Below are 27,975 nucleotides of genomic sequence, written 5' to 3' on the forward strand. Positions count from 1 at the left end.
GGTGTTTTGGATATATATATATTATTCCATTAGCAGATCACTATATATATAGATTCTTCTCTCTTTCATCATCCTATAAAAAAATTAATCGGACAGACATATGGATCACAGGTTGTTCGATAAATTTAAATCCACCCAGTTATTTTAAAAGGTCGAGAAATGAAAACAGCATGCTACATATCTACCTACAGAAATCTGGCAAATAATAAAAAAAAAAATCAACAACAACAAGCGACCACCCTCCCGGAAAAAAATAATCCGGGCGATTTGTCCATCCGCCGTAGGACGGGCAGGCTGCGCGCAGCGGCGCGGCGCGGTGCGGAGCAAGGGGTCAGGGTCTCCGCCGCCGGAAAGCGCGGCGGTCGGCTCTGGGAGGAGGGAAAAGAATAAAACGAGCAGGGCCAGCAACCCCGTGCCCAGAGGCTTCTCCGGGACCCCCGCCGCTCCGTCCCTGCCGGCGCTGCGCCGCGGAGAGCCCGGCGGAGGCGGGGGACAGCCGCCCCCGCGGCAGGTCCCGGCGGCCGCTCGGGGCCGACCCCGCTCTCGCCGCCAGCGCCGCGCTCCGCCAGCGGCACAGCCTCGGCCTAAAGCCCCCGCGCTCCCCGCCGCTCGCACGCCGGGCCCGCGGCCGCGGAGCGCCCCCTCCTCCCGCGCTCCTCCGCGCCCCCCCCCCCCCCCCGAGCCGCTGCGGCGGCGGGGGTCGGTACCTGCTCCCGCGGGCCCCGCCGGGGCCGTCGCACCGGTGGCGGTGGCGCGGGTGGGGCCCGGCGGCCGCGGGCGGGAGCGCGGAGCGGGGCCGCGGAAGGTGCCGTCGGAGATGGGCGGGCGGGGAGGCTGCCGGAGAGCCCTCGGACAGATAACATCCATTTCCTTCCTTCCTCTCCCTATCGATCTCATCCCCACCGCCGTGGCGTTTAAACTCTTGCAAGATCCTCTAGCTTAGCACGTTTCGATCACTCCCGCACATCTGATTTCCTTCAGATTCAATCACGGCTGGAACAGGCAGAGCAGACAGACTTTAGACCACGGAACAGTTAATATGTCCCAGATTTAATGTAAAGATAAACTGACTCCGCAGCACTGTTCGTCGGTGACAGGCATTAGGCATTTTCTGCTCTCCTATCGATTCACAGCGACAGCCACTGCAGGGGAATTTTTTTCGTGGTGACGAGTTTTTCTCAGACAAATTGCCATCTCTCCCAATGTGGAGAGGGTTAGTGCTCCTGCAGCGGTTTCGTGGTGGGGTTTGTTTTTTTGGTAGTGTTTGGTTTGGGGTTTTTTTGATTGGGGTTCCCCCCCCCCCCCCGCCCTTCTTTAATCAAGTATTTATCTGTCACATACCTATATTTTCGCGTCTGGAAAGCACTTCTACAATCTTAACGCTGATAACCTTATTTGAGGTGATAATTTATCTCTAGAGTACGTTTATTAATCAGCCCCTTCCTCAGACTCTCTGACGAAGCAGCTGTTGAAATTAGGGATGAATTTGCATTTTAGGGCTAGGTAAAATGCGATAGTGGGAACGGTTACGTCTCCTAAATGGTAACTCTTTCCTTTTTAGATTACGATCAGAAATCTCAGCTGTGCCACTCGACGGCCCGAACGGGACCTCCGAGGCTGTGACACAGACGAAGCGCACCGCGAATTTGTCTTTGCTGCTCAAAACAGCGAACCGAAGCCGAGATCAGAAACCGTGAAATTTGCCTCATGATTTTTTACAGGAGGATTTCTACTCTGTTTCCTTCAACGGAGCATGTCACCCCATTCAGATCTGGGGGGGTGTGTGTGGTGTGTGTGGGGGTGGGGTGGAAGGGAACAAAATTATCTCCCAAAAAGAGAGGGGGGAAAAAATACAACAAAAACCTCAATAGCTTTTTCATTTCCCTGGGCATGCAAAGAAAATAATATCTGGCTCCAAACCTTTAATAGTTTTACTCACTGGTAAGATACAAAAGGATTTTCCCCCTAACTATTCTATGCACCTGAATATGATTATTATTAAAGTTGCTGCGGCTGGCTGCATGGATGTTCATACAAGGTTCGGTTTAATTCTCTTTTTATTGCAGCTTCAGCGCCTAATGGGTTGGGTTTAGAGGGGGCTATGGATGCTGCGCTGAAGCCCTTCTGCGGCCAGCGTCTGAGTAACAACGCGATTAATCTCCGGGCGCGGCAGCTGAACAATACCAATAATTACTGATCTCTAACAGCAAGAAAGGGCCCAAAGTCATTTTTTTTAAGTCCGAACGGTTTTTCCCGAGCGAAACGCAGCGCCCCGGGAAGGCCCCCCTTCCCTCTGCGTTTCGGAGGGAGCTGGGGCCTCCGGCCAGCCCGGTCCCCCGAACCCCGGGGGGGAGTCTCGTTAACGTTTGTTGCGGGGTGCATCTGCCGCGGGCTGGGGAGCACGGGGCGGCGGGGGCGGGCGCGGGACGGCGGGACGCCCCCCACCCCCGCCCGGCCGCCGCGGCGGGGGCCCCCTGGTAGGCGGCGGGCCGGGACGGCGGGGCCGGGGCCGGGGCGGCGGGGCCGGAGCGGCTCTGATTGGGCTGCGGGCGGCCGGGCCGTGGCAGCCCCCGCCCCGCGGCTCCGCCCTGCCCCCGCCGCCGCAGTGACACTAATGAGCGAGTTCTTCCCACCGGTCTCCTGCCTGGAAGTGCTGACAGATCAAGGCAACAAATTTCAATTACAAGCCCTAATTTGTGTCCGCAGAGCGTTTGTTACCCATGTCAGTCCTGCCTGGCCCATCAGACGGGGCAGAACGTGGAGGAGGAGGAGGAGGAGGAGGAGGAGGGGGAGAGAAGGAGCGCATCTGCAAAAAGGAATAGATTTTTTTTTCTCTTAAAAAAAAAAAAAACAAAACCAACCCCCCCCCCCCCAAAAAAAAAAAAACAACCAAACTTGGCTGATAACTCGGATTTAAAAAGAAAGGGGAGGAAAAGCCCCAGCCCCTTGCCTGCGCGGTCGGGAGGACGGGAGGGCGGCCGGCGCGGCGGGCCGGGCGCGGGTGCCGGTGCCGGCGGCCGCGGCGCGCCTGGATGCGCGGGCTGTAGTGGGGCGGGCATGGCCGACAAGCGGCGGTCCTCGCCCGGCACGACCATGAGTCTCAAGGCTCACGCCTTCTCCGTGGAGGCGCTCATCGGGGCCGAGAAGCAGCAGCAGCAGCAGCCGCCGCCGCGGCAGCTCAAGCGACGGAAGCTGGGCGGCGAGGACGAGGCGGCGGAGGACGAGGGGGGCAGCGGCTGCTGCGCCAAGAGCTCCCCGGTGGCCGGCGCCGCCGGCAGGACCTGCGGCGACATGGAGCTGGGCTGCGCCGCCCGCGCCCCCGCCGGTGAGTGCCGCTCCGCTCCGCGCTCCGCCGCTGCCCGCGGCCGCCTCTCGTCACGACTGCCGGCCGGGAGGCCCGCTCCGCCGGCCGGGCCCCGGCGCCCCGCTCCCCCAGCCGCAGCCGGCGCTCTCTCTGCACGTTGTTCCTTCTGCCTTTCGGCACGGCCCGGGCACCCCGGTGCCTGCTCCTGCCGGCGCTGCCGGTTGGAATCCGCGGCGCGCCCCGGGGCACGGCCGGCGGCCCGGCAGGGAGCGGGGCGCCTGTAGCGGGGCTGGCGGTGCCGCAGCGCGGTGGAGCAACAGCCGGGGGCTGCGAGGAGGGGGAACAGCGCTTGTACAGTGCATGTATGAGTGTAACTGCTACGAGTGTGTGGGCAGCTGTGTGCGCGTAGATAGAGACACACGCAGCAGACGTGTATGCGTGCCCGTAGCGGACCGCACACGGACGGGACCGCGTTTTCACGCCGCGGGGGCAGGAGGCCGCGGCCGGCAGCGGTCACGCTAAACGCGCCCAAACGAAACGCGGCGCCGGCCTCGCACCGCGGACCCGCCGCTCGCTGCTTCGACCCGGCCCGGCGCGGCGCAGCACCGGCGAGGGCTCGCCCCGAGCTCGGCGTCGGGGAGCCGCTCTCGCCGCTCGGGTCGTCCCCCGTCCCGGTGCGCAAGGCCGCGGCCCAGGCCCGGGCCCGGCGCAGTGGCGGGGCCCGGCTGGGGCTGAGGGAGCCCCCCCGCCCGGCAGGTCCACGCTCCCCGGCCCCCCTCGCTTCCCCCGCTCTCCGCTCTCTCCGCAGGCGGCTGCGAGGAGGGCTTCCTGGCGGCCTCCCCGCCCGCCTCCCCCGGCGGCTCCGCCAAGGGCTCGAGGCCCGGCTCGCCGCTGCCCACGCCGCAGGCGCCGCGGGTGGACCTGCAGGGCGCCGAGCTCTGGAAGCGCTTCCACGAAATCGGCACCGAGATGATCATCACCAAGGCGGGCAGGTAACGGGCGCCCGCGGGGCCGCCGCCCGGGAGGTGCGGGGCGGGCGGGCACATCAAAGCGGGCGGCGCGGGGACGCCGGGGTTACGAGGCAGGTGGCGGCGGCGGGCGGGCACGGGGGCGCGCGGCGGGGCGGGCGTCCTGCTCCTCGGGGCGCGCCGCGTCCTCCGAGGGGAAGCGCGTCCCCCTTTCCAGGGGAATGCGGGTGGTAACAACCTGGGGTAGCACCAAAGTATCTGAACTTATTAGAAATCACAAAAACATATTTTATTCGATCCATATGCTACCGTCCGCGTTTTCAGAGGGGCTTTATTAATGATTGAAATGCAGCCCCAGACGGCACAAAGCAACGTTTGTCTGGAGAGGGTCCGGCCGGGGAATTTCTGCTTTATCTCACAGGTGCACTGAAATTACAGCGAAAACTAGTTAACCGCGGCCAGGCTTGCCCTCCTGCTTGTGCAGGAATAACGGAGATGGGGATTTTCTTTCCAGTAGCGACTTTTAATTGATTTATACGTATATACGCACACATACATGTATTCTAGAACGGCAGCAAATGCTGAATAAACTGGAATGGCTTTCAGGTTTATAAAATACAGAAAAGGACCTTTCAGTAGCTTGCAGTCAGCTTGTCCCTAGGACGTTTCTTCCCCGCCCCCCCCCCCCCTTTTTTTTTCCTTCAACAATGAAGTTTCTTGATCAAAGGCATGCCGAACGTGAGCTAAAAAGTGCATTTATATGCTAAAACCAGCGCATCGCTTAATTACTCCGATTTCTCCTCAGAAAGATCTAAATCTTGAATGTTTTGTCGGTTTTGGTTTTGTTTTTTTGTGTGTGTGTGCGTGTGTGTTTTTGTTGCTTTTTTTTTAAAAAAAAAATTACCTCGTAGATTCGTTTCTGCTTTCAATAAAGAAGTTTTACTATACCTTTCAAAGACAGAGTAGCTCTTGCACTTCACCTTTAGTAAGTTGCAGACAGGAAGTCCCGTCTCAATAAAGACCATATTGTTGGGTTACAGCGTGGCACGTTGGCTTGTATAACTGCTTCTTTGCGGTGTTACAATTGTATCACCGTGGATTTAGCTTTCCAAGTTTGCTGCTACACAAATGATAGCACCGTTGGCTGCTGTCAGGTTGAAAGTTCAGTGGCAGTTTGCGTTTCTGTAAGTATTTGGCTTCCTGGGTGGAGGAGGTGTTTGCACATCTCCAGAAATAGATTTCCAGCTAATATCTCAAACGGGCTTTAAATGCGTGTACTGCGAAAGTCGGGTCTCAAACCCGAATGATTTACTGTCTAACAATAAAGTTGAAATGATGTGGTAATAGCTGTACTCCCAAAGCGTATCCCAAAACATACGAAGCATTGTTCGAGTAAATGCACTTTAGAAATCTGTTTTGACATATCGAATGGGCCATTTCATGGCTATGTAACTATAATCGTCCGAAAGGACTCTGTAGGCTAAAAGGAAGAACGAGAAAAATCCCACGAACTGGTTGCCTTTCCTAAACAACCGTCCCCGAGTCTGTTTCATATTAAAAATGACCTCTCTCTTTCCATGTTCAGGCGGATGTTTCCCGCAATGAGAGTGAAGATCTCAGGTTTAGACCCACATCAGCAGTATTATATTGCTATGGATATTGTGCCAGTGGATAACAAAAGATACAGGTATGGTGACTTTAAGGCAATAAATATACGATGCAAGCTTGGCAGTTGGAAAAAACCCATTAACACTATATAAATTAGCAGAAGCTCCTGTTTAACTCTCCTGAAGATTCCTATTTTCGTCCCAGTGTATTTAAAAAAAATAAAATTGTGCTAGGTATGCAAAACCAACTACAATTTCTGTTCAGGCTCTTTTTGCATTTGCTTTATATTGCATATGCACTGTGGGCAGATGCTCAGGTTTTGGCTCTCAGTTCTAAGTGCGGTCAGGAAATATTACCATATTTTATTCCTTATCATGTCATTGGCAATTATTTCAGATCAACAAATAAATATGAAAATGCAGATTTTCTTAGTGATAAACGACATTAACATTAACTAATAACATTAATAGCATGGATGTCTGATTCAATGGCATGTAAGCTTTCTTGATCAAACTTCAAACTGATCATATAAAGTAATTTAAAAGCTGTTTATCACTTAGATATTTGTTCACTTAGATTCACAAAAGGGTAATGTTTCTAATTACTGTTTTCTAAAGAATTAATGTCATTATTGTCTGAAGAATAATGTGAGGAACAAAAGTAGTTGCTCTTCTAACACTTCAAAGTAAGGATTATGTGCTGACACTTAGTGTTTTGAGGGCAGTCGTGTTTTGAGGGAGCTAGTTGAACTCTGCTGAAACCACTGGTTTTGTAGAAATGTTTGCAGGATTGGGCCCGCAGCAGTTATTGTCAGTTGTAGGCGTTTTGTAGGTCTTACTTTACAGATGCGATCCCATGCTCCGTAGTAGCCAGGAGGAGCCTGGCCAAGTAGTATAGTGGAGGCAGGATCAGGTCCTTACCAATTGCTGGTTTGATTGTTTCAACCCTATACTTAGTATAATGTAGGGAAAACCACTGCAGATTTAACTGTAGAACCAGGAATATTTCAGACTAAGACTAAAAGGTTGGTTCTGCAGGAATGCTGCCTGGTTTCCTAAGCAAACACTGCCCTGTGGCTTTTGCATGTCCTTACCTCATTGACTGCAATTTTGTCCTTTTCTCGTGTGGTGTAGAAGACATTTCTTAGGACCATTTTAGATTTTGTGGTTTTCAACCAGGTGCAGGTACCAGTGCTGAGGATGTCCAGTACGTGCAGTTATGAGAGGCTTTTCTGACTGTACCATAGGGAAGAAATGTTTTTTCCTTTGGACCAGTACAGTGCAGCTCAAATGAAAGCCCTTTTTTCTTGCTTTCTGTTGCACATGTGCATTTACTTCGCGGTCTAAACATACAGTTCCTAGAAGGTCTGAGCAATTCCTTAACTCTTATAAAGTGAGGTAATTATTCCAAATTGAATAAAAACGTTAATACTCACAGTAAAAAACAGTTCTATTGGATATGAGTTCATTAAACATAATTTCATTAAAAAAAAATACGGTCATACTGAGCTGCACTGTCTGCCCAGTGCGATACGTGATGCCCAGATAACTGAAGTCACTTGCAGAAGTTGTACGAAGGGCAGTATTTTCTTCGTTGGCAAATTTAAATTTCTGTAATTCGTGGTTGTAGTACCACGCCTCTTCCTTTCCCATATTAATGTTTTGCATGTTTTACTTGATGCCGCTTTTCATTCTTCACTGTGCAATCCATTTTTTTTTTATTGCTGGCTGTTATTTTAACTTTAGTTGCTCATGTGGCTTCACAGACTGCCTCGAGATCTTTACATTTGAAAGATACAATAGCAGCCACATGGAGCCTAGTCTTTAGCTGTCCTAGAAGATAGCAAAACTAGATGGAAATGAAGAAAACTACGTCTAGGTCTAGGTTTCTAACAAAATTGGACCTTGTTGTAAATACTTGGAAGCTTAAGCTGTTGCTCAATATATTGTTATGTGTATTTGTGACTTTATTTACTTTTGTAGGGAAAGCATGTATTTAGTATAAACCAAGAAATATAACATAAATGAAAAATGGTACAACAGTTGACTGTGGGATCTGGGGTTGATAATTTGTTTCCAGGAGAGAGTTTCACCACTATGCTAGATCTTAGTTGTACAGCTTGATATGAATTGTACAGAGTGATGCATGTATTGGATCATTTTGTTTTAATGTCCCATTTTGTCTTTTGGCTTTTTCTAATAAGGAACTGAATTGTGCAAACATATGATTTGATAAAGTCTGCCTTGTTTTTAGTAAAAAATACAGCTGGATTACCTGAATTTTACTGTACTTGAAAAAAGTACCTTGAAGGTGTTAATTAGTGTGCTTTAAATTGCCCTGTGAAGTGTCTGCTTTCAAAATAAGTTTTCTACCAAAGCAGGCACTATTTTTGTTAGAAAATTACATTGTCAGCATTGGCCTATCAAAAGAAATATGGGCTGTGTTTTTTCATTTTTAAGCCTTTCTGCAATGCTATCCAAGACAATTAATATGGTCTTGCAGAAATAGCAAGAGCATAGTTTGACATAGTTTCATTATTTTTCCCAATCATAATGTTCTTTCCCTTCAATAGCTTTATTTATAGACTCTTGTATTAGACTCAACATGTTAAATCTTCCAAATATGGAATCACTACTCGACTTGATAAATGAAGGACCAGATTCTTCCCTGTTTGCTGATGCTTATTCAGAGCAGAGCTGTAGCAATCAATGAACTGACACCAGCTTAAAGCTCAGTGTGGAAGCGTAGTGTTAAGACTGTTCCTGATTTTAAGATGACTAAGGTTAGACCAGAGCATGGTTTTAAACCTTAATTTTGCAGATACCACAGCTATGTTTTCAAACTAAACCCCCCCACGTTTATTGCCCTTTCATGTTTTGTTAATTGGTGGGTTCTTGCTGTATGTATGGGCCCGAATTTATTAATACTGAATGGGTCTGATAAATTATTTCAGGTTTTGTGGTTATGGTATTTGTTTTCTTTTTATAGGTATGTTTATCATAGCTCCAAGTGGATGGTGGCTGGTAATGCTGACTCCCCGGTACCACCTCGTGTTTACATTCACCCTGATTCACCCGCCTCTGGGGAGACGTGGATGAGACAAGTGATCAGCTTTGACAAACTGAAGCTTACCAATAATGAGCTGGATGATCAAGGGCATGTGAGTACTTGCTCTTCTGCAGTATTATATGTAGGCACATTGCTCAGCCTTGAGGGACTGACGTACAGCTTCAGGGTGCCAGAAATAGGCTTGACTTTTCAAAGCTGTTTTGGAACTTTAAGTGTCCAGATCTAAAATCTGCTTACTTTCTACTCCAATAATTAACTGCTTATTAGAGCCTGCTGTTTTACTCCCCCCTCAAAAACAGAACTCCTTCTGCAAAGTAAGAATTTACAAGGCTAAATTGCCTAATACGAAGGGGCAGAATTGCTCTCGTGTTTTCCCACTGAGTGTGTTGCTTGCAACTTCTGCTCCGATCAAAAAGGACGCTGAAATTCACAAGCGGCTAGAAGAAACATTAATAGTGTGTAATAACTTCATGTGAATAAAAATACACTTAACTATTTTCTTAACCTAAACATTTGTGTGAAATCCCATGAGGTGTTAAGAATTGCAGTCAAAAACGAACAACATGGGAGCTGGGTTCGCTCCGATAATGATTTATTACATACCTTATGAAGCAAGACCCTTTCACAGCTGAGGCTCATTACTTCTGAAAAAACTGGCGAAGACGTATGCAGTATGAGTGTTCTGTTTGCAAGTTCTAAATTGTTTAGTTATGACATTATCTAATGTGACAAAATGTGTTATGTTAATATTTCCTTTTCTCTTCAAAACTGTTGAAACATGACAGATGTAAGCCAGTATCTCTCCACCAATGCCTAAAATAGTTTTGCTTGACACCTTAGGAAATAATTAAAAATGAGAATTGTTTTTAGTCAGGGTGAAGTCTTTAATTTTGAAAAATCCTGTAATAAATGGCAAATGTTGGCTTCCTTTCAGAAGGAGCATCGAGTTCCAAGTGGCAGAGTTTTAAGATGTTGGAGGCGAGTTTTGAGACAGGATGTGGATTCCATTGTCCTTAGTGTAGCCCGATGTATTAACCAGGATACTTTCTCCTTCATGGAAGGGAGTGAAAGGAAACGTACCTGGCACAGAGTACAAAGATACTACATGCATCTTTCGGTGTGGTTGTAACTCTGTGACATTAAGTCATATATTTTGTCAATACATACTCCAAGTTTAGGTATGAGATTTTTTTTCCCCCCCATTTGTGTTTGCAAGGGAGATTAACGTGTGCAGGAGCTACAACTGTTTATGTTACGGAGGCAGGAATACGGGAGACTGGCTAGACTGAGCTACCGAATGTGATAACAAGGGTAAAAAGCCTCTCTTTCATATAATACTGTTCATAATTTAATTGCACTCGTCCTTAAAAAGAACGTGAGGGTATTCACATCTCTTAAGTTAGCAGTGCTTTTCTTTAGGCTTGTAAGGAGGACATTTTTTATCACTTCTTTCCAGAATTAGTTATGGGGTCTCATTCAGCAGCGTCCATTTGAGTGAAGGTTAACACAAGTAGTTCCCTTAGTTTCCCCAACATTTGTGTATTTGTGACTCTTCTTGAGTGGGAGTTGCTTTCTCTGAGTCCTGAGTCTATTGTAAGGGCTTTAAAAAGTTGAAGTGGATGCAAATGGGTAAAATGTCGCTTTTTCAACAGAGAGCAGGCCAGCTGGTTTTTCTACTCCCTCGTTTCAGAGGGGCGATACGTGGGTACTGTGGTCCACCCAAGCACTTGCAGTCGAAAACTGCCCTGTGATAAAATCTCGGCTATGCAGAGAATTATATTACTGTACTTTTCCATCCCAGATCTTAGCTTTGTTTCTATTCTGCACTGAAACCTGTGTAGTGTACACTGCACACCATTATTCATAATGTGGGGGGATATAAATTTTCTGGTCTTTAGTTAAGTGTTTGGATTTGGAAACTAGTGAAGCAAAGCCCTAGTACAGTGATCTGAGACACATTGAACCGATTCAGAGCTACGGCAGCACCCCTCCTCCCCAAAATGGAAATTTAAGTATTAAAATAAAAGGACAAAAGAAGGATGACTGTAAAATAATTTCATATTTCTCAAATCTGGGAAATTGCAAACATGTCATTCATAATTACCAGAAAAGGCAAAAGCAGAAAGCAGAAAAGTGTCTCTTCCAATGGGTACATTTTTTCTTTTAAAGCTATGGTAGTGTGGAATGCTGTATTGAAAAAGCTATGTAGCCTCTGAATGCCTCCAGCAATAATGGAAAACGAATAATCATATTTTTGATGAATATAAAAACCAATTGTTTCTCATAAGCAGGAAGGAACCATTTTTCTCAAGAGGGTACCGGGTGAGGGATGGGGGATTAGGAGATCTAGGGGTCAAGGCTGCACTGTCCCTCAAATATTTGTTTTTACATCAGGTGTTCTGACCCTCCCACCCCTGTATGGGAGATGAGGTGTATTTTAGATTATTAGAAAGTTGTTTTTTTTCTCCTCCTGCTTAGGCAGAGCGGCTCAGAGGAGCCTTAGTGGGGTCTCTACACTCTGCCGTTGTTCCCCCAAGAAGTTCAAGCAGTGTTGGGCTTTGCTGTTGTACTTTGGGTGTGCTTTTCATGCTGTCTAATTGCGGGGCTTTAATCGTTGTTGAAATTGTTCCTTTATTCTGGCCGTGCTCCTCAGAGGTGTAAGCATTTGCAGAGTTTTTGTATTAAAATCCCAGGGCTAGGTTTTGATCTTGCAGGCTTTGAGGTAGGGAGTTTTCATGAGATCAGCCCAGAGCCCATTATCCTATTCCAGGGTATTAACTCTCAGAATCAGTGAGAGAAGTGGCCCATGTCCGTGGAAATGGGGGTGGTATTTGTAAACAGATGCTAAGGTAGTATTCCTGTGCAGTATTTATATTGCGGTAATAGTTCATGGCAGCCAGCTCCCCTTGCGTTGCGTTGGGCTGGAATTAGCTTCTTGTGAAAGGAGATCAGCCATCTCTAAGACAACTTGCTTTGCTGCTCGAACGCTTTCCGGGCGCCTTGCTGCCTGCTGCTATTTTCATCAGTATTTTGAGTGGGAGTTTGTGACAACGTAATTTTATAGCGCTGTTCCGTAGAGAGATTTTGAAGTACATCTGCACGTAGGACACTCTCTGATACATGAGTTCCACTTGCAGGCTGAGGAGATCAAGCAAAATTTGTAAGGAAATGTTTCCCTTGTGCGTTTTTAATCTCAAAAGGGAGTCCCACGGTGAATTCGCTTTGGAAAGATGGTGTGCTTACAGAGGTGTTAAGGTCTGATGGCATCGTGAAGACACATACTGCGGCATTTGTGTCTTTCATCAGAGTTTCGATGCTAAGAAAAAGTAAACCTGCATTTTGCAGTTGACAGAAGCGGGTGGTCTCGGTGCTCTTTTTTAACGGCTCTCATGCATCTCTCATCTGTGTAGTGAGTGCTGCATTGTAAAAGCAGTCTCTCCCTCTAGCTGGTTAGAGCTGGCTGATTTTTCTATTTTGATGCAGTTATTAATCTGAATTTGGGGGGGGGAGGGGAGAGTATTTTTGATGCTATTTTCCATGCTTTTCAACTGAGTATTTTTTGATGCAGAGGAACATCTTTTAACTTTTAGTGAAAATGAGGCTGTTAGCGTGCTAATTGTTCCTTGGTGGCTGATTTTTTTTTTTTTTTTTTCCTATTTGAAAGTGGGGTGAGGCTGGAAGCAGAGGCGCACTGTTACTCTGCCCAGACTTGGCTCTAAGTAGTGAGCTCTGCTTACAGTCAATGGGTAGTTATATGTGCTTGTCACAACGAAAAGCTGGGAAACATCAGCGTTTGCACTTGCAGTTTTTGTCTTTGTGAAGAGGGAGTCCATGCTCCTCGGCCCCACATACTTCCCTGACTGCAGAAAGCCTGAACGCATGGGCTTTGCGAGGAGGATGAAAGGAGGATTTTTGGCAAACACAGCAGCAAGATGAGGACCATGCCAGTGGTGGGGAGGTGACTGTGCAGTCTGTGCACTGCTGAGCTACTGGAGGATTGGTATCTCCCCTGCGAAAAAGTATTGGCCTCTCGCTTGTTCTGGCTGTGATGGTTGTGCCATGTTGGTGCCCAAGCTCATGGTCAGCTCTGAGACCTCATCACAGCAGCATTTCTCAAAAGCCACATTGCAAAGGTAAACCCAGCTTTGTGTGTCTGCACAGGTGCTTTGGTCACCTTTGCTTTGCCGGGCTGTTGCCTTGCTCTGCTGCCTACCTGTGGTCTCCCTACTGTGGCGCTTCCAACTGATAGCGATGTCTTGACAGTTGCTGTGGTCAAAGTGTAATTTTTCTTTTGGTGGGAAACGTTTACGCCCCCATGAAGTGTTTTGGTCTTCCCCTGTGAGGGGTTTGTAGAGAGAGGCAGACTCTTCAACCGTGAGTTGAAAGTAGTGCCAGTTCATGTTTGGCATTTGGTGGGACTTGTTCTCGTTGGGTTTTTTTATTGTTGGCTTTTAAGGGTACGAAGGGAAAGTTGCTGCTTCTACACTTAAACTGTTAGATCCCATCCGTGCTGTTAAATGTGCAAGCACTGCAAATGAAAAGCTGGAATCTCCTTTTCCTCAGCTTTTTTTTCACAGTAGCTTTAGGTGATGCTTAGAGTAATAGAGCTAAGTGGTTTTTGGAGTGGGTGTTGCATCTGCCCCTCCTTTTATATCCTGTCTTCATAGTGTTGCTCTTTAATTCACCAGGGCTCTGCAGTTATGTATTATTTATTTAGAATTCAGCATCCTGATCATTAACAAAGATCCCATTGTACAAGGCATCTTATGAAATCAAGGAAAAAAATATTTCTTGCTGTGGATTTGCTAATTGTCTAACAGTGTGCCAGCACAGAAAATTTCAGTATAGCACAGAGCCAAGCCATGTTGCTCTTAAGAGACAACAAGGATCAGTTTAGCTGTAATAGCCACCTAGATAAGGAGTAGGAGGTGTTCATCTCCACGCTGGTGTGACTTTACTTGTTCTGATACGTGGGCAGAGCTGTTGGTAGCTGCCTGGCTTATCGTTGCGTATGGTCAAACCCGCCGTATCTGCAGCGGTAGTTTGCACTGCAGAGTTGGTGGGGTAAAGTAATCCAGGTGGGAGCCGAACGTGGCACACTCAGGGGCACCCAGGCAAATGCAAGGCACAGAATAACGGTGGTTTGAACAGTGGAACAGAGCTTTCCTTGAGGATTTTTCTTTTTTCTGTTGCACCAGTATCTCTCCTGGTATTGCTGGGTGTTTGCAGAAAAACAGGGTCAGGAATGTGCGATCCTCCCTGCATTTTCATTTTGTAGGTCTTTGCCCCTGGAGAACCGAAAGAAGTGTTATAAAAGAGGATATACATTTGCATGATAAAAATCTTGCTCTGTTCAAGATTTCAGAAACTGGGAAAAGGCTTCATATGAGAACATCCATAGGGCACTCCTTGAGCAAATTAATTGGAGTCTGTGATGTCATTGTCAAAACCTTACTTACAGGCTAATAAACCCCTTGATTATCCAGAAACTTGGCTTATCCAAGCCCAGGTCATGTCGTCTGGCCAGGACCAAGTGTATTAAACTAGCCAAACTCTAGTTTATCCAAACGAATGTAATGTCCTCTATGTCATTTGGATGAATGAACTTCCACGATGTCTGGCATAGGGGCCTTGTTGAGTGCCTGAGCACATGTACGTTCTGAGGCTACTCAAGGAGCAGGAAATTAAAAAGCTTCCCCTGAATGTTGATTAGTGGTTCCACAGGCCAGTAGCCATAGGGCTATTTATTTATCGGGTTACTAACGTCTTCGGCCTTCCAACAATAATAGTCGAGCTTCCAATTATTTTTTTTCTTGAAATCTTCTATTTTAGTAGTGGTTAGCTGAAATGGAGTAAAATAGAGGAAAAATTCTGTGTTTTAAATCTCCTCTCAAATTTGGGAGCAATAGCAAGAGGTATTTGTATTTAATTTTATGCACTGAGTTCATATACTTCTCGTTTTATCATTTATCCTTAATTGAGCTCTTGTATGCTGGGAGGGGTTTGTGTATTTATTACTCATTGTCTGTATTACAGATCTAGAGTTATTAACACTTCATAAAATTTGGGTTTTGGTATTATATTACTCTGTATTTCTGCTTCTTCAGAGTGTGAGAGTCTCAGCGCATGTTCCAAACAAGATATGTTTCCAGCCTTCGGGATATCAGGAAAAATATTGCTTTGAGCATATCCCGAAGGTTCCAAAAACAAAAGGCAACTGCTGCTGCTGTTAATCCTGTTAGATCAAATCGAGGGTCCAGAGGAAAAAAGTGACAAAACTTGCCGAATTCCAGTGGGCAGTGGGACCAGGACTTCACTCGTGCCTTTTTTTTTTTTGGTTTTTTTTTTTTTGTTTTTGTTTGAGCTAGTCTCTGAATTTGGTGCTCTTGAGTTGTAATTTTTAAATGTTTAGGGTTGGCAATAACATAAATGCACAGGGATTAGACTACTGTAATAAGAACCTTCAGAGGTTAAAGAAAACATTTGATTTCCAGTAAGTGGCACGGTAAACACATACCATAATCTGTTCCAAAAAGCTATTAGTCCTGAAACAGCAGGGTGCCCTTTCTAATGTTATCTTTTTCCTTTCGTGACTGTATAGATTATTCTTCACTCTATGCATAAATATCAGCCTCGTGTCCATGTCATCCGAAAAGATTGTGGAGATGATCTGTCCCCTGTCAAGCCTATCCCTTCAGGAGAAGGGGTGAAAGCCTTCTCCTTTCCAGAGACAGTTTTCACTACTGTCACAGCATACCAAAATCAACAGGTAACTTCGGCTTTCTGCTTAGCACTTTACAGGCTTTTCAGAGTAGACCAGGGAAGTACGAGACAGAAGAAAAGAGGATGCATGCTTTTATTATATCACTTGTTAAAAAGCACTGTGTAAACTTTGTTTATATTTCAAGTAGCTTTCAGTAGTAGTATTGCAGCAGTGCCTGGAGGCTAAAGCTGAGACATCAGGCTATGTGGGCTAGATGCTGCATGTAAAAAGTCATTCTTATTATGGAGATCACACACTCTAATTAGCATAGTTAATAGTGTCTTAATTATAAATACAGCCGTGAAGCATAAGGCAAAGAGCAATCTAATTTCTAAAGGTGTTTTTGTACCTTTAGGTGTAGACACATGTCTGGATAGAATTTTTACAGCACTTTTATTCCTGACTCCAGTGATTTCAAAACTGTCAGGACCTTAACAGAGAGGCTGAGGTCTGAAGAAAGTTGCAGTCATTTCATCAACTACATTCAGCACGTATTAGTAACTGCAATTTATCTGGATCCACACAGATTCGAAGTCAAAAGTAAACAGCATGACTCCAGTGTTTGGCTCTTACTACCATTGGTTAAAGTATTAACATACATAGTGACACTGTAGTTAGTGTTGTGACAATTTTTCTCATTTCCACGTAAGTTATTTGAGCTACATTTGGGGAAATTATGTGTGCCTTGCTGTCTTTACAGAAGAGTAGGAGAGCCGTGTAAATACTGAAACATAATTATTTGGTGCTTATCCCATTTATTTAAATAAATTACAAGTATTGGGGGGTGGAGGTGGGAATGGTTGGGGTTTTTTTGAGGAGGATAATAACCTAGAGATAATCTCTTTTTTTCACATTTACTTCTTAACCCGTACAGAAATAAAATTTAATATACATTTTATTGCAATTAAGCAGTATACTCACTGAGGTGAAGAATGACATTTGCCAGAAGATTTTTCTCAAGAATTCTAACCTGCCATTTGGTAGCATTAAATACCTGCTAGCTTCTCTGGGGATTTGCAAAAATACCGATCAGAAGGCTGGCCCTGATTTTGCTGTGTTTCAGGACAGCCATTTTTAAACCATGCAAATGTGAAGATGTTTCTACTCCACTGTAGGCTTAATTCTGTCAGGAGAGTCATTTTGTGTGTTACTTAGCTGAATTTGCAGGTAATAATTTCTGTAATCATACTCACAGATTACTCGTCTGAAGATTGATAGGAATCCATTCGCCAAAGGGTTTAGAGATTCAGGACGGAACAGGTAGGTGTTGGGGAAGGAGGGGGGTTTGTTACTGCTAACAGAAGTGGTTTGTGAAGGCTGATTGAGGGGAATACCTGTAAATACAGACAGGTTAGCCTGAGGACTCGGACGCCTTGAGGGACCACTTAGGTTTCCCAGTAATATTCTCTGTCGTGGGCTCCCATTCCTACTCTTCTGACCATCTAGGTCAAGAACAGGTTAGCACTTGGCCTGACTCATGTACTCAAGCTTTCTTTTGGTGGAAGCAGCAGCATACCATCAAGGGTGCAAATGGAATTAGTGCATACTCAGGTCTGTGATTTCAGGTTGCTCCTGAAATCTCCTCTTTCTTCTGTCTGGAGACACAAATTGCAGATAGCAGTGTCAAACTGTAAGTCCAGGTTCTCTTGCATGTAAGTGGCATTTAGTATGGATGATTGGGTTGTTGTTTTCTCTTAAAGGGGGAGAAACTAAGTTGTTTCGTGCAGTAACCTAGTGTTTAGTACTCTCACCTAGGAGGTGGGAGACCTGTCTTCAAGTGGCTCTTTAGCCTAAGGAGTTTTAAATCCACTTCCTAGGTGAATGCCTTTCCTACTAGGCTATAGGTGACCTTGAAATGAGCCTGGTTTCCACCTCTTCCATTGCGGTCGGATTGATTAATTGCTTGTTCCCTCTTGATCCATGAATCTTTCAAAATAGCAATAGGGAATCTGAGTAGTGCAAAGTGGAGACTTGAGTCTAGTCCCTGCTGCCAGTAATGATGAGGTATTTTATCCAAAGACTGTCTAATGCAAAATACTTAAGCCTGTTACGAATTGTATGTTAAACCGTTTCAGCTAAAAAAAGCAGCATTTCATTGTGGTGCATATTATACACCAGTTCCAGTGACCACATTGTGTTTGGTGTCTACAGCTGCTATATTTATGATCTAGCCTTGCAGAGAGGGGAGCAGACTGTGTGCTGGTAGGAATGCTCAGAGAGTATTTTTTTGGTAGCTGCTTTATTGAGCTTCTCTTTTAGCGGAGGCTACAGCATTAAAGCCTGTTTTGTGCTTCCACCGGAGTTATTTAAATGCTGAGACTGGGCAGTAGATGAGAGTAGTTTTTAGAAGATGAACAGTTATAGAAGGGGTAGGGTACTTGTAAAAATTTACAGGAATTCACTGTAAGTATCTTCAGTTTGCACTGTGCATTTGCTGCTCTCTAAGATTTTTGTCTTCTAGCAAGAAACAATTGGCCATGCTCTGTCCTGGGGCCTGGAAGAGAAGATCCAGGCACTGGCATAAATAAAGTTTTGTCCTCCTTTGTAGCCTTCTAGTTTGAAAGTAAGTGAGCAGTAACTTCCAGATACATGCAGTGACTGAAAAAGCAAAACATGCTGTGTGTACTTGGCAGAGAAGTGTGACAGCTCTCCGTAGGCAGTGTCTCTGCTATGCATGCTTTTTGGAGAGCTATAAAATAAGTACTAAGGAGCCTCCTAAGAAGGGTGAAACGCTGACTCCTCTGAAACTTCTGAGTTTAAGTGGAGTTAGAATTTCTTCCATAGCGTTATATGAAACAAGAGAAGATGCCCTTGAAAACAGAGAGGAAAGAATCATACAGAAACCAGTTCTGAACTGCGTTTAACATGGTGGGGCAGCCCTGGTATTACCTGAGGACGGTGTGCGGTAAGAGTACTGCATCTGCAGCCATGCAAACCCAGTCGCAGGACTGGGGGTATCCAGAGGGGTATTTTCGTTCGGCTCTAGGAGTGTTTGATTCAGGCATTAGAAAAAATGCAGGGTATTTTAATGGAAAGAAAGTTACAGTTTATGGAAATGGATTAGGAGGTCAGTCCTGTAGGAAGTGCCAGCCTCTGTGAGTTTTGGAACGGGCTTGGGATGAAGTCTAAATGCTTTTACTGTGACAAACACACTTGTTGCAGATGTGACTGCCAACTCTTGTCCATTGCAAATTGATGCTGGGTTACTGAAGTCAGTATTGCTGTTTTCTTTGATAGACTGTGTGGTACCGAATAAGTGTGTTTGGGAATGCAGCTCAGCTTTTTAATTGTCAAGGAAAATTTCTTTTTTAATTTAAATTACTGGTTTACACAGTTGATTATTAATTTGCTCTGTTGCTGAATATTGAAATGAAATGTTAAGTTTCTGTTATCATCATTGTTCTAGCTGGTGTATTTATCACCAAGGCATTTTAGTCTGCAAGAAAAATGTAAAATAAAAATACTGTGATACCATTATATCCAACTTTTCAATATTGCTTTAATTATTGCAGCTATCTCATTCTGCTGTGCTGCATGCAAAAATTCTGTTTAATTAAAAATATTCCCTTTCAGGTCATTCTCCTTCAGTCCCACAGGCTCTTTTACAGAAATCAGTAGCTTCACCTTTTAAAAGCATTCCCTGTGCATTTGCAAAGTGCAACGGAATTTATGTGCTGAGAATAGTTTCGTTCTTCAGTTAGGCCTTAAGTTTGACCCTATAAAAACTTTTACTCAGGAAAGGACCAGAATTTCTCCCTTTAAATACTTCAGGAAAAAAATAACTGTTTTGTTAAATAAACTTGGCCATTTGATAGCATAAATTAGGGTGGTGATAAAATGTGGAAGTTGTTCAAAGGCATCTTGTATAAATTATCGCCTTGGCTACACTCCTCCAGGAGGTGGCTTTTATCTCTGCTTTAACTAGAAATGAAAATTCACCATAACAGCAGAAAATGAAGCCTATCTTTTTAGGCCAGGTTCAGCTAATAAAATACTTTCTAAATGTTTCCTCACACGCATTTGTGATCGTGTTGGAAATGCAGTGGGGAAGAACAGTATCAGCAGAACATGCTGGTAGCTTCAAATTGGGCTGTTTGCATAATTTGAGTTCACGGAGTGCTGCTGCTCAAAGGCAAGCACTCGTGTGTGCCTGATGCTGACACTTAACAGGCCTTTGGGGCCCAGCAGCCAAAAATAACCACAAAATTGTACCTCTGAGGTACATTATTCATAAAATTATATCAGAAAGCAAACAAGCCTATACCTTCAGGAAACAGAGATTCTTCCAAATACTGTCTGCCACAATTGTCTATCCAATTATTTTTATTTTGTCACAATAGTGTTGAAAGAAAATGACAAAATTTTTAGTTTCTAAAGGCATTTTGCTCAGCACTTAATAACCAAGGCACAACATTGCTTTATACATTTTAGTAGCAACAGAGAAGTACACCCATGCTTTGCTCATGCTATAATCATGTGATCATCATGTGATTTTCCAACTTGTCAATAATGACTGGTAATCCTATTTTAACAGAAGCTGTTAGTGGATCACCTTTGTTCTAGGCAGAAATAGGAGATCATCCCTCTGGCCGTTAGAGCTGTTGCTCTTAAAGAAATATCATACTAGGAAAACATTCAGTGTCATTTTAGCCAGGTCTCTCCCCTCAAACAACCTTCCCCAAAAGGCCAAAACCATTGAAACAGAGAGCCAGCCTTCTGGAATTCAGAAACTCTTTGTGTGCTTCCAGCCCAGTGGCTGCGTATCACAGTGATCTTATGGATAGGGATGCAAGACTCTTCTAAAAAGCAAAATGAACTTCAGAGTAATCCTGAAATGTTATTAATTTTTATACGTTTCTGAGGTAAAGTACCCAGAGACATGTGACAAGGTACAGCCTTCTTTCATGACATGGTGATGTTTTGGTTCTAAGTAGAATGGGACTGGAAGCTCTGGTAGAGTCTTACGCCTTCTGGAGACCTTCACTGAGGACACTTACATTTGAAGATATACCTGGGATACCCAAACAAGGTAATGGTCTTCTTTGTGTTCTTTCAAAACAAAAATGCATGAAGATAAAGCTTCACCCATCATGCTTTACAAAAGCCTAGGTAAGTGTATCACTTGCAGAGAAAAAGCAACCAGCCAGCCCCAGTGTAGGCCATCACCTCTCATCAGAGTTATTCTGTTAGAAAACTAATGCTAACTTAACCACTGTGTCAATAAAACTGGTAGGTTGTAAAGATAAATCAGATCACATGTGGAGAAGAATGTCAGTTATTTAAGGATGGAACAACCTATTCCTTAGCATTATGTTCTGACTGGATACACAAGGTAGAGATCATTTATAGATTACTTCCTTTGCACACATCCAAACTCCAGTATAGGAGTTACTTGTGTGTTTGAGTGAAAAAAAGAAAATGAGAGAAGAAATGTCCTCTTCAGTAATGAATAAGTAGTAGCAATCTTAATTGGGTATCTTCCTTGGAAAGCCTTCTTAATTCTTAAAGACCTAAAGATTTTCAGTAAAAGTCCCAACAAACTTTATCTGCATCCTAGAGCTTGAAAAAATGGACTTCCTCTCCACTTTGCTTTTTCCTACTCCCCAGTCTGTAACCTCTTGGTTTCCACTTCCCCCATTGTATAGGTAGTGCTGTGAGGGAGCGAGATACTTAACTGGCCTGTTTGGGCAGAGAGGGGTGTCTCTTTACTCTTTTCTGAGTTCCTTTATTTCCACAGTATGCCAATGCATATAGAAAACCTCTCAGCCTTTTCCCAACTAAACCTGATATAATGCTTCTGATTATTCACATTTTCTGCTACAAAAATTTACCAACATCCTACCTGTTTTCTTGATAATGCATTGCAAACTCATTAATTGCCTTTGGACTAAAAATCCAGAAAATATGGAAATACGCAAAAATCACTTTTGTCAACTTAGCCCAATCATGGTTAAAAAGGAGGTTTTGTGCCAAGTCATAGATATGTTTCATGAGGGTTGGCAGAGCGTTGAGTGGAGTATGGGCCTGGGGGACAGTCCTCATAAGAAAGACCTGTAATGAGAAGTCAGCATCAGACCTGAAATACCTTGTGAGACTGTGTAAGACTCAAGGGCAACTCACTGCGGAGTTCATCCATCTAGGAGACAGACCAGCCGTGTTGCCCTGTTTATATGTAGCCGCACTGAGAGCAGGGGAACTGCTGCCATGAACTTTCCGTTTCCTTTTCTACTGCTGCCTGAGGTTAAGGAGCTTGTTGAAGTTACTGTTGATGTTCAGAGGATGGGAGCTGGGATCCTGGCAAAATCTTTAGTCTATACCTTGGACAGTAAGGTGGTTTAGAGGTTTGTTGAAGGTTCCCATTAGAAATTTGTCCTGGTTGTTAATGCTGGAAGTTCCTGTCTTCAGGTAGCAGAGGTGTTGATGCAGACTGGAAGAAAAATAAGTATGCCTTACACCAGGATTTCTGGAATGTGGCATTGTCTCATTGTGCTTTGATCTTGTGGTGTCCTGTCAACAGAGCAAGAAGCAGCAGGCAGAGTTCACTAATAATGTATTTTTCCTTGTACTAGCTCACCTATCGTGAAAACCTGTTAGTTTGACAGTGTGTGTCTCTTTGCAGCATCAAACTGTTTGATTGTTAACGTGATTCATAAACAGGAGAGTCTTCCTTGTTAAGTGCCTTCCACCTGGGAGACTGTGAAAGGCCCAAATTAGTTTTTCTACACTCATTTTTTGGGGAGATAACAATCCCTTAAGAAAAGAAAATGTTTCTTGCAGCTGGGAAACTTTCAGTCCTGAGGAAAGGCCTCACCTGTAGCAAGTAGTGCGTTTTCAGGAGCATTCAGCACTGGTATTTGTCATGTAAAATGTCCTGGTATTGGTAAATGATAGTTTGCAGTCAGTTTGTTGCAAACCTAAACCTCCACTTACCTGTTCAAGAAAGGAAGCAGCTGTGCACAGTACTCAGCCTGTACTCTTTCTGAAGTTGTTTTGTAGTTTTGTTCTCAATTTTTTTTTTTTTTTTGGTTTGAAGTTGGAAGAGTTTTGTTCTGAAATTTTGTTCTGAAGTTGTGAACTTTCCTGAAGCTGTTGAACTGTGGGAGCCTCTATCATCTGAGCTGAGGAGCCAATTCCTTAGCTGGTGCTCTGACAGTGACAGTCAGGCACAGAGTGCGTAAGACACTCCAGTGTGTAGCAAAAGCATAGACAATACAAAATCTGTCATTTGGAAGAAGGCTTCCTGTGATGTGGTACTCACTTGGCTGCTTCTTAGCTGCCACGCAATTTCCTTCCAGTATCAAATAAAGAGTAGTTAACCTTTTGGGCAGGAGCTGTAAGTATTGAGTGGTGGTTGCAAAAGCATTCATTTTTTGAATGAATTTGGGTTGTGTTTCATGTCAAGGGTTATTATGAAAGACGAAGGCCTTGATCTGTCACTTAGGAGGTGAACCTTTCCCAATGTGCTGCTTACACTGTAATATTCTCTTCCAGGAAATGCAGGTTCCTCTACTTTACTCCAGGGATCTGGCAGTGGAGTGCCATCTACCCATCCTCACCTTTTACCGGGTTCCCCTTGCTCATCTCCAGCCTTCCACCTCAGTCCCAACACTAGCCAGCTCTGTAGCCTTGCTCCAGCTGACTACACAGCTTGTGCCCGCTCAGGCTTGACCCTGAACAGATACAGCACTTCTTTGGCTGAAACCTACAACAGGCTCACAAACCAAACCAGTGAGACGTTTGCACCCCCGAGGACTCCCTCCTATGTTGGTGTGTCAAGTAGCACAACTGTGAATATGTCTATGGGTGGCAATGATGGGGATGCATTCAGCTGCCCGCAGACTGGCTTATCTATGCAGATTTCAGGGATGTCTCCACAGCTCCAGTACATCATGCCATCCCCATCCAGCAATGCCTTTACCACTAATCAAACCCACCAAGGCTCCTACAACACGTTTAGACTGCACAGTCCCTGTGCGCTCTATGGATATAACTTTTCCACATCCCCTAAACTGGCTGCCAGTCCTGAGAAAATTGTTTCTTCCCAAGGAAGTTTCTTGGGGTCCTCGCCAAGTGGAACCATGACGGATCGGCAGATGTTGCCCCCCGTGGAAGGAGTGCACTTACTTAGCAGTGGGGGGCAGCAGAATTTCTTTGACTCTAGGACCCTAGGAAGCTTAACACTCTCGTCTTCTCAAGTGTCTGCACATATGGTTTGATGAAGCCTTTAAGTAAAAGTACAGTATGTTTGGTGTCTACAATGTATTTCTTTTGGAATATGAAAGGACACTCGATGTAGCTTGTAAAGTGTGTGTATATATAATATGAGAGGAAGTTTCACTGAATTTTTGACTTGCTTGTGGCCAGATTATTCTTGTATTTTGAGTTACACAGAGTTTGCTGCGGCACAGACTGCTTTAGTTTTCTGGTATAATACACTTAGTTGCATAACACGTTGAGACATATGCAACAAATTAAGTAAGACTTCCTCCCCTTTCCCCCTCCTCTGTTCTAACCCCTTTAAAGAATGAAATGACACTTGGAGTATTAAACAACACAAACAAGCCCGCTTACATTTCCTATAGTACTAGTGAGTTTCTTTAAAACATTCGTAGAATGATAAGCTGATGCACCAAAGGCATTTTACAAGTTTCTTCTCTGTTACAAGGGATATGAAGGGTATTTGGACTTTTAAGTGTTAAGCATCAAGCATCCAGCCTAAAATAGAAGTTTAGCTAATGGATTATTTACAAAGTAAACGGAAAGATTAGTTTGCCTTCTCAGGATATGCTGTTTTTAGTCTATCAACAGCACAGCATTCTCACTAGGATTTTCTTCTTTTTCAGCATGAGTCTAGATTTATGATTAGGTATTTGAAGACAAATAATGCATATTCAATTTGTGGTGATAGGAGTAATTTAAACAAACGGCAGAAGCAGCGGCATTCCTTGGTACAGAATGAACTTCGGGGTGCTTCATTTTTATCAAAGGAAGGGCTTGATGCATTTTTTCCTCCATAAATATTGCCTATAAGACATTTACTGGACAGTAGGATATTCTAATGTATCTTTGTTTTTGTATTTTTACTTTTTTAAAGGAAAATGCAGGTTTGATGTAGGAAAAAAAAGTGAGCAGGATGAGAAATTCCATTGTTGGTTTTATCCATTTGTGTGTGTGTTGTTTTGGGTGTGAGTTTGTTTGTTCGTTTGTTTTTTTTATAAGGGCAAAAAGTCCTCCATCCTCACTATCTCGTAAATATATTGCCTGTATCAATTAGGCAGATGACCCAGTTTGCCCACAAGTGTTTCTGGAAGCAGAACTTTTTTGTAGCTGCCTCCCTGCTGCTCTGTTTCTCAGTCAGTTTTTGCCCTGGAATTGGAGAGGTTCCCTTCCTTCCCAGTTCTGGTTTTAAATGGCACTTGTAAGAATGCAGATCACAACGTGTTCCTGACCAGGCTTCTCCAGAGTGACAAGAACATGGGGAGACACTTGACGTGGCAAAATTTGTGCCCTCGTCTGCACCTGCACAGCCTGGGTGCACATGAGTCCTGCTGTGAAAGCTGCCTCTCAGCTGCCCGCCTGTCAGAGCTGAACCATGGAGGCTGTAGAACAGATTTTAATGCTTGAGAGAACGGGTTGTCTTCAGCAGTATGCTAAGCCTCCTTTATATTGTGCTGATGATGTAAAGGCATTATAAAGTGGGTACAAATGTAGTTGAAAATGCTTCTTCCATCAGCATTGAAGGAGAATAAGGCCTTTCAGATTTTACGTTTTTCTCTGTTAGATTTTTTTGTTGTTGTTGAAGGTGAATTGTTGTGTTTCTTAAGAGTTCCTGTGTCTTTTCTGGCAAACCTCCCACTTTAAGGAAGACTCATTGCAGCTACTATTTCTGCAGTGGGATGTAGATAATACATGCAGAAACAGCCCTTTTGCTATCTCCTCTTACTGTTCGGGAATAGAAGAGAAGCCACAGCAGTCTTCAAGTCTGTGCCTGGAGAAGACTTTATTTCTAATAGTTACATATTTTTTTATGTTAAAGAAGACACGTAGAAAGTTTTTATTGAAAGCTGGAAGGACAAGAGGATGCAGTTGAAGAGATGTGCGTTTGCTTCTTCGCTGTCTCAAACTTCCCAAGTGACCTTGGGCAATTTGCTCAGCCTTTCTATCAATTTTTTTTTTTTTCTTCTGTAAAATGTGATAGTGGCATTTCTCTGCCTCACAGGAAAGGGTGACAGTACATTGAAGATTAAGGTCATCTTTACATCTGCTGTACTGTGGACAGTACATTACAGGTGAATGGCTAGGTAGTGTTCATATATGAGGAGAACAAAGAGCATTCATGTACTTCAGGTCTGTGGCTAGTTTTGGCATTGCAGTGTCCCTTGAGGCAGACCTCCTAGCAAAGACCTGCAATGCTGAAAACACTATTCAAAAACCTAACACTAACGATTTGTGAAATGGTTCTAAGATGTATAGAAGATGGAGAAATTTTCAGTTATGTAAATTGTCCTAGGTCTATTGGTATAAATTAACAAGAAACTTGTGTATAGTAATTCCTGCTCTAGTCAAAACTTTGAAATGTTGCCGTTGGACAAATCTTTAAATGGAAAGGATGGTACAATTAATGTATACTTGAAAAAGGATAAAGATCGTTATCCATGTCATCTTAAGGGCTGTGACTAGGTAGAAATGTGGAAGAGCTAAATCATGCACGTTACTTCAAGGGGAAGAAAAAAGGGTTGTGCGTGGATGTTCGTGGAGGTGCTCCTGGCAAGAGTATGTACTTTTATCGTCTGGGAGTCTTTTAGAACTGGTTTCTTATTTTTCCTCAAATTATTCTTATCATATAACCACACAATATTGTTTGGAACATTTGTTCCTTAAAATTTGAATCATACTGTAAATACTTACTGGTGTGTCATTGTGAAAAGACTAGCTTTTTATCAATATAGTAAATGCTATATATGCATTATATCTATAATTATATATCTGTATTTTACAAAAATGCCACAGAAAATATATTAAAGTGTGTATTCAAACACTTTTTTCTACATTTGGAAAATCTGAGGAACTTGGGCCTTCTTTTTTTCTCTCTACAACTTCAGCGAGACCAAAGGAACTGACTCTAAGGTAAGCTCTGAAATTCAAAGACTTAATACGTCGAGCTGCAGTGATCCAGCTAGTCCACAATTCTTGCATGGTTCAGTTTAACCATCTGCTGTTGAACCTCTCCGGTCATTTGTATGTAAAGGTCACAACAGATGTTGGGTACAAGAAGATGCTGGGACTGACTGCAGAGCTGTGAGGTTTTTATGTGGGAAGAAGGGACCAAGCAGCTTGCTGGGCTCATTAGCTAGTGATGGAGCTTTGCTGGTTCCTCATAGCCCAGCTCATCCCAGCTGCCAAGATCAGCTGCCCCACATCAGCTGGATCTGGGAAGTTAGCCCTTCCATGTGATCAGGAGCTCGGTTCCCTGCATATTTTCTCTTTGTGCTTTTACTTTGGATATTGCATCTTTGTTCTGCTTATTCTAAATGCAAAAATCCATTGATTCCTAAGGCACAATTATACAACCTTGAATCAGCTGGACATACTGTTACCCAGCAATGAGCAAAATTTCTCCCCGCCTGAAATACTGTTATGCGTAGTGGCCTTATTTCCTATTGTGTTGCAATAAATGATTCCATGTGACATAGGGCACAGGGCCTGGAATTCTGATTACTTTAGAGACTAGAGTTTCATAGTCACTTAACACCAGCATTGTTGCAAATGACCAGAATTAGGGCAAGAGAAGTAGGCATGAAATGCTTGATCATAAGTATCAGGCCTCAAGAGAGAATGAAAGCTTCTGTTTTTAATGAAGAGCCTTTTTTGGAATAGATTGATCAGACCCATAAGAGGGCTCATTTCTGCTTCAACAGAGGACAACAGGAGAAACTTTAAAATCACGGACAGTGTTTGGCATTAATGCTAGCCAGTCTATACCATGAGCAGTTCAACAGAAGAAACTTATCAGCAGAAGTGGTTCACAGGTTCTGTGGGTATATTTTTTCTGTAAAGATAATATATCAAATTAGTCTATCGAAGTGTTTAAAAAGGCTGAAGAGTAGCTACTTTTAGAGGTTTATGTACCAGCTTCATATATGAAGCTGCTGTTTTGTTGCACTTTTCAGAATAAGCTGTCAAACTTTAATGACCATGTTTAAGTTTACTTCGAAGTCCAAGTTTTAATATCAACGACTGCAACTTATCATAATGAGGTAATG

General features: G+C 44.1%; 1 protein-coding gene across 2 annotated transcripts; it reads left to right on the forward strand.

The window, feature by feature from the left end:
• The first annotated feature begins 2,865 nt into the window (after window positions 1-2,865).
• Window positions 2,866-27,511, forward strand: TBX18 (T-box transcription factor 18). 2 transcript variants are annotated; one of them, XM_056342498.1, is made up of 8 exons: window positions 2,866-3,325; window positions 4,113-4,296; window positions 5,858-5,959; window positions 8,869-9,040; window positions 15,551-15,718; window positions 16,908-16,972; window positions 20,647-20,741; window positions 23,204-27,509. In XM_056342498.1, exons 1-8 carry the CDS (start codon window positions 3,058-3,060, stop codon window positions 23,926-23,928), a joined length of 1,779 nt encoding a protein of 592 aa, XP_056198473.1. In that variant the 5' UTR covers window positions 2,866-3,057; the 3' UTR covers window positions 23,929-27,509. The 2 variants fall into 2 exon arrangements, with proteins under 2 accessions (XP_056198473.1, XP_056198474.1); XM_056342499.1 differs by having other exon boundaries at window positions 2,886-3,331; window positions 4,041-4,296; window positions 23,204-27,511.
• Window positions 27,512-27,975: the final 464 nt, after the last annotated feature.

This window comes from Falco biarmicus, chromosome 6 (genome assembly GCF_023638135.1).
Source record: "Falco biarmicus isolate bFalBia1 chromosome 6, bFalBia1.pri, whole genome shotgun sequence".
NCBI lineage: Eukaryota > Metazoa > Chordata > Aves > Falconiformes > Falconidae > Falco > Falco biarmicus.

What these genes read in the sequence shown, in the direction of transcription:
- TBX18 (XM_056342499.1), top strand. Translation starts at nt 3,058, where the DNA reads ATGGCCGACAAGCGGCGGTCCTCGCCCGGCACGACCATGAGTCTCAAG. An exon ending in ATCATCACCAAGGCGGGCAG is followed by an intron (nt 4,297 to 5,857) that starts GTAACGGGCGCC and finishes TTCCATGTTCAG; the next exon opens with GCGGATGTTTCCCGCAATGA. An exon ending in GTGGATAACAAAAGATACAG is followed by an intron (nt 5,960 to 8,868) that starts GTATGGTGACTT and finishes TTCTTTTTATAG; the next exon opens with GTATGTTTATCATAGCTCCA.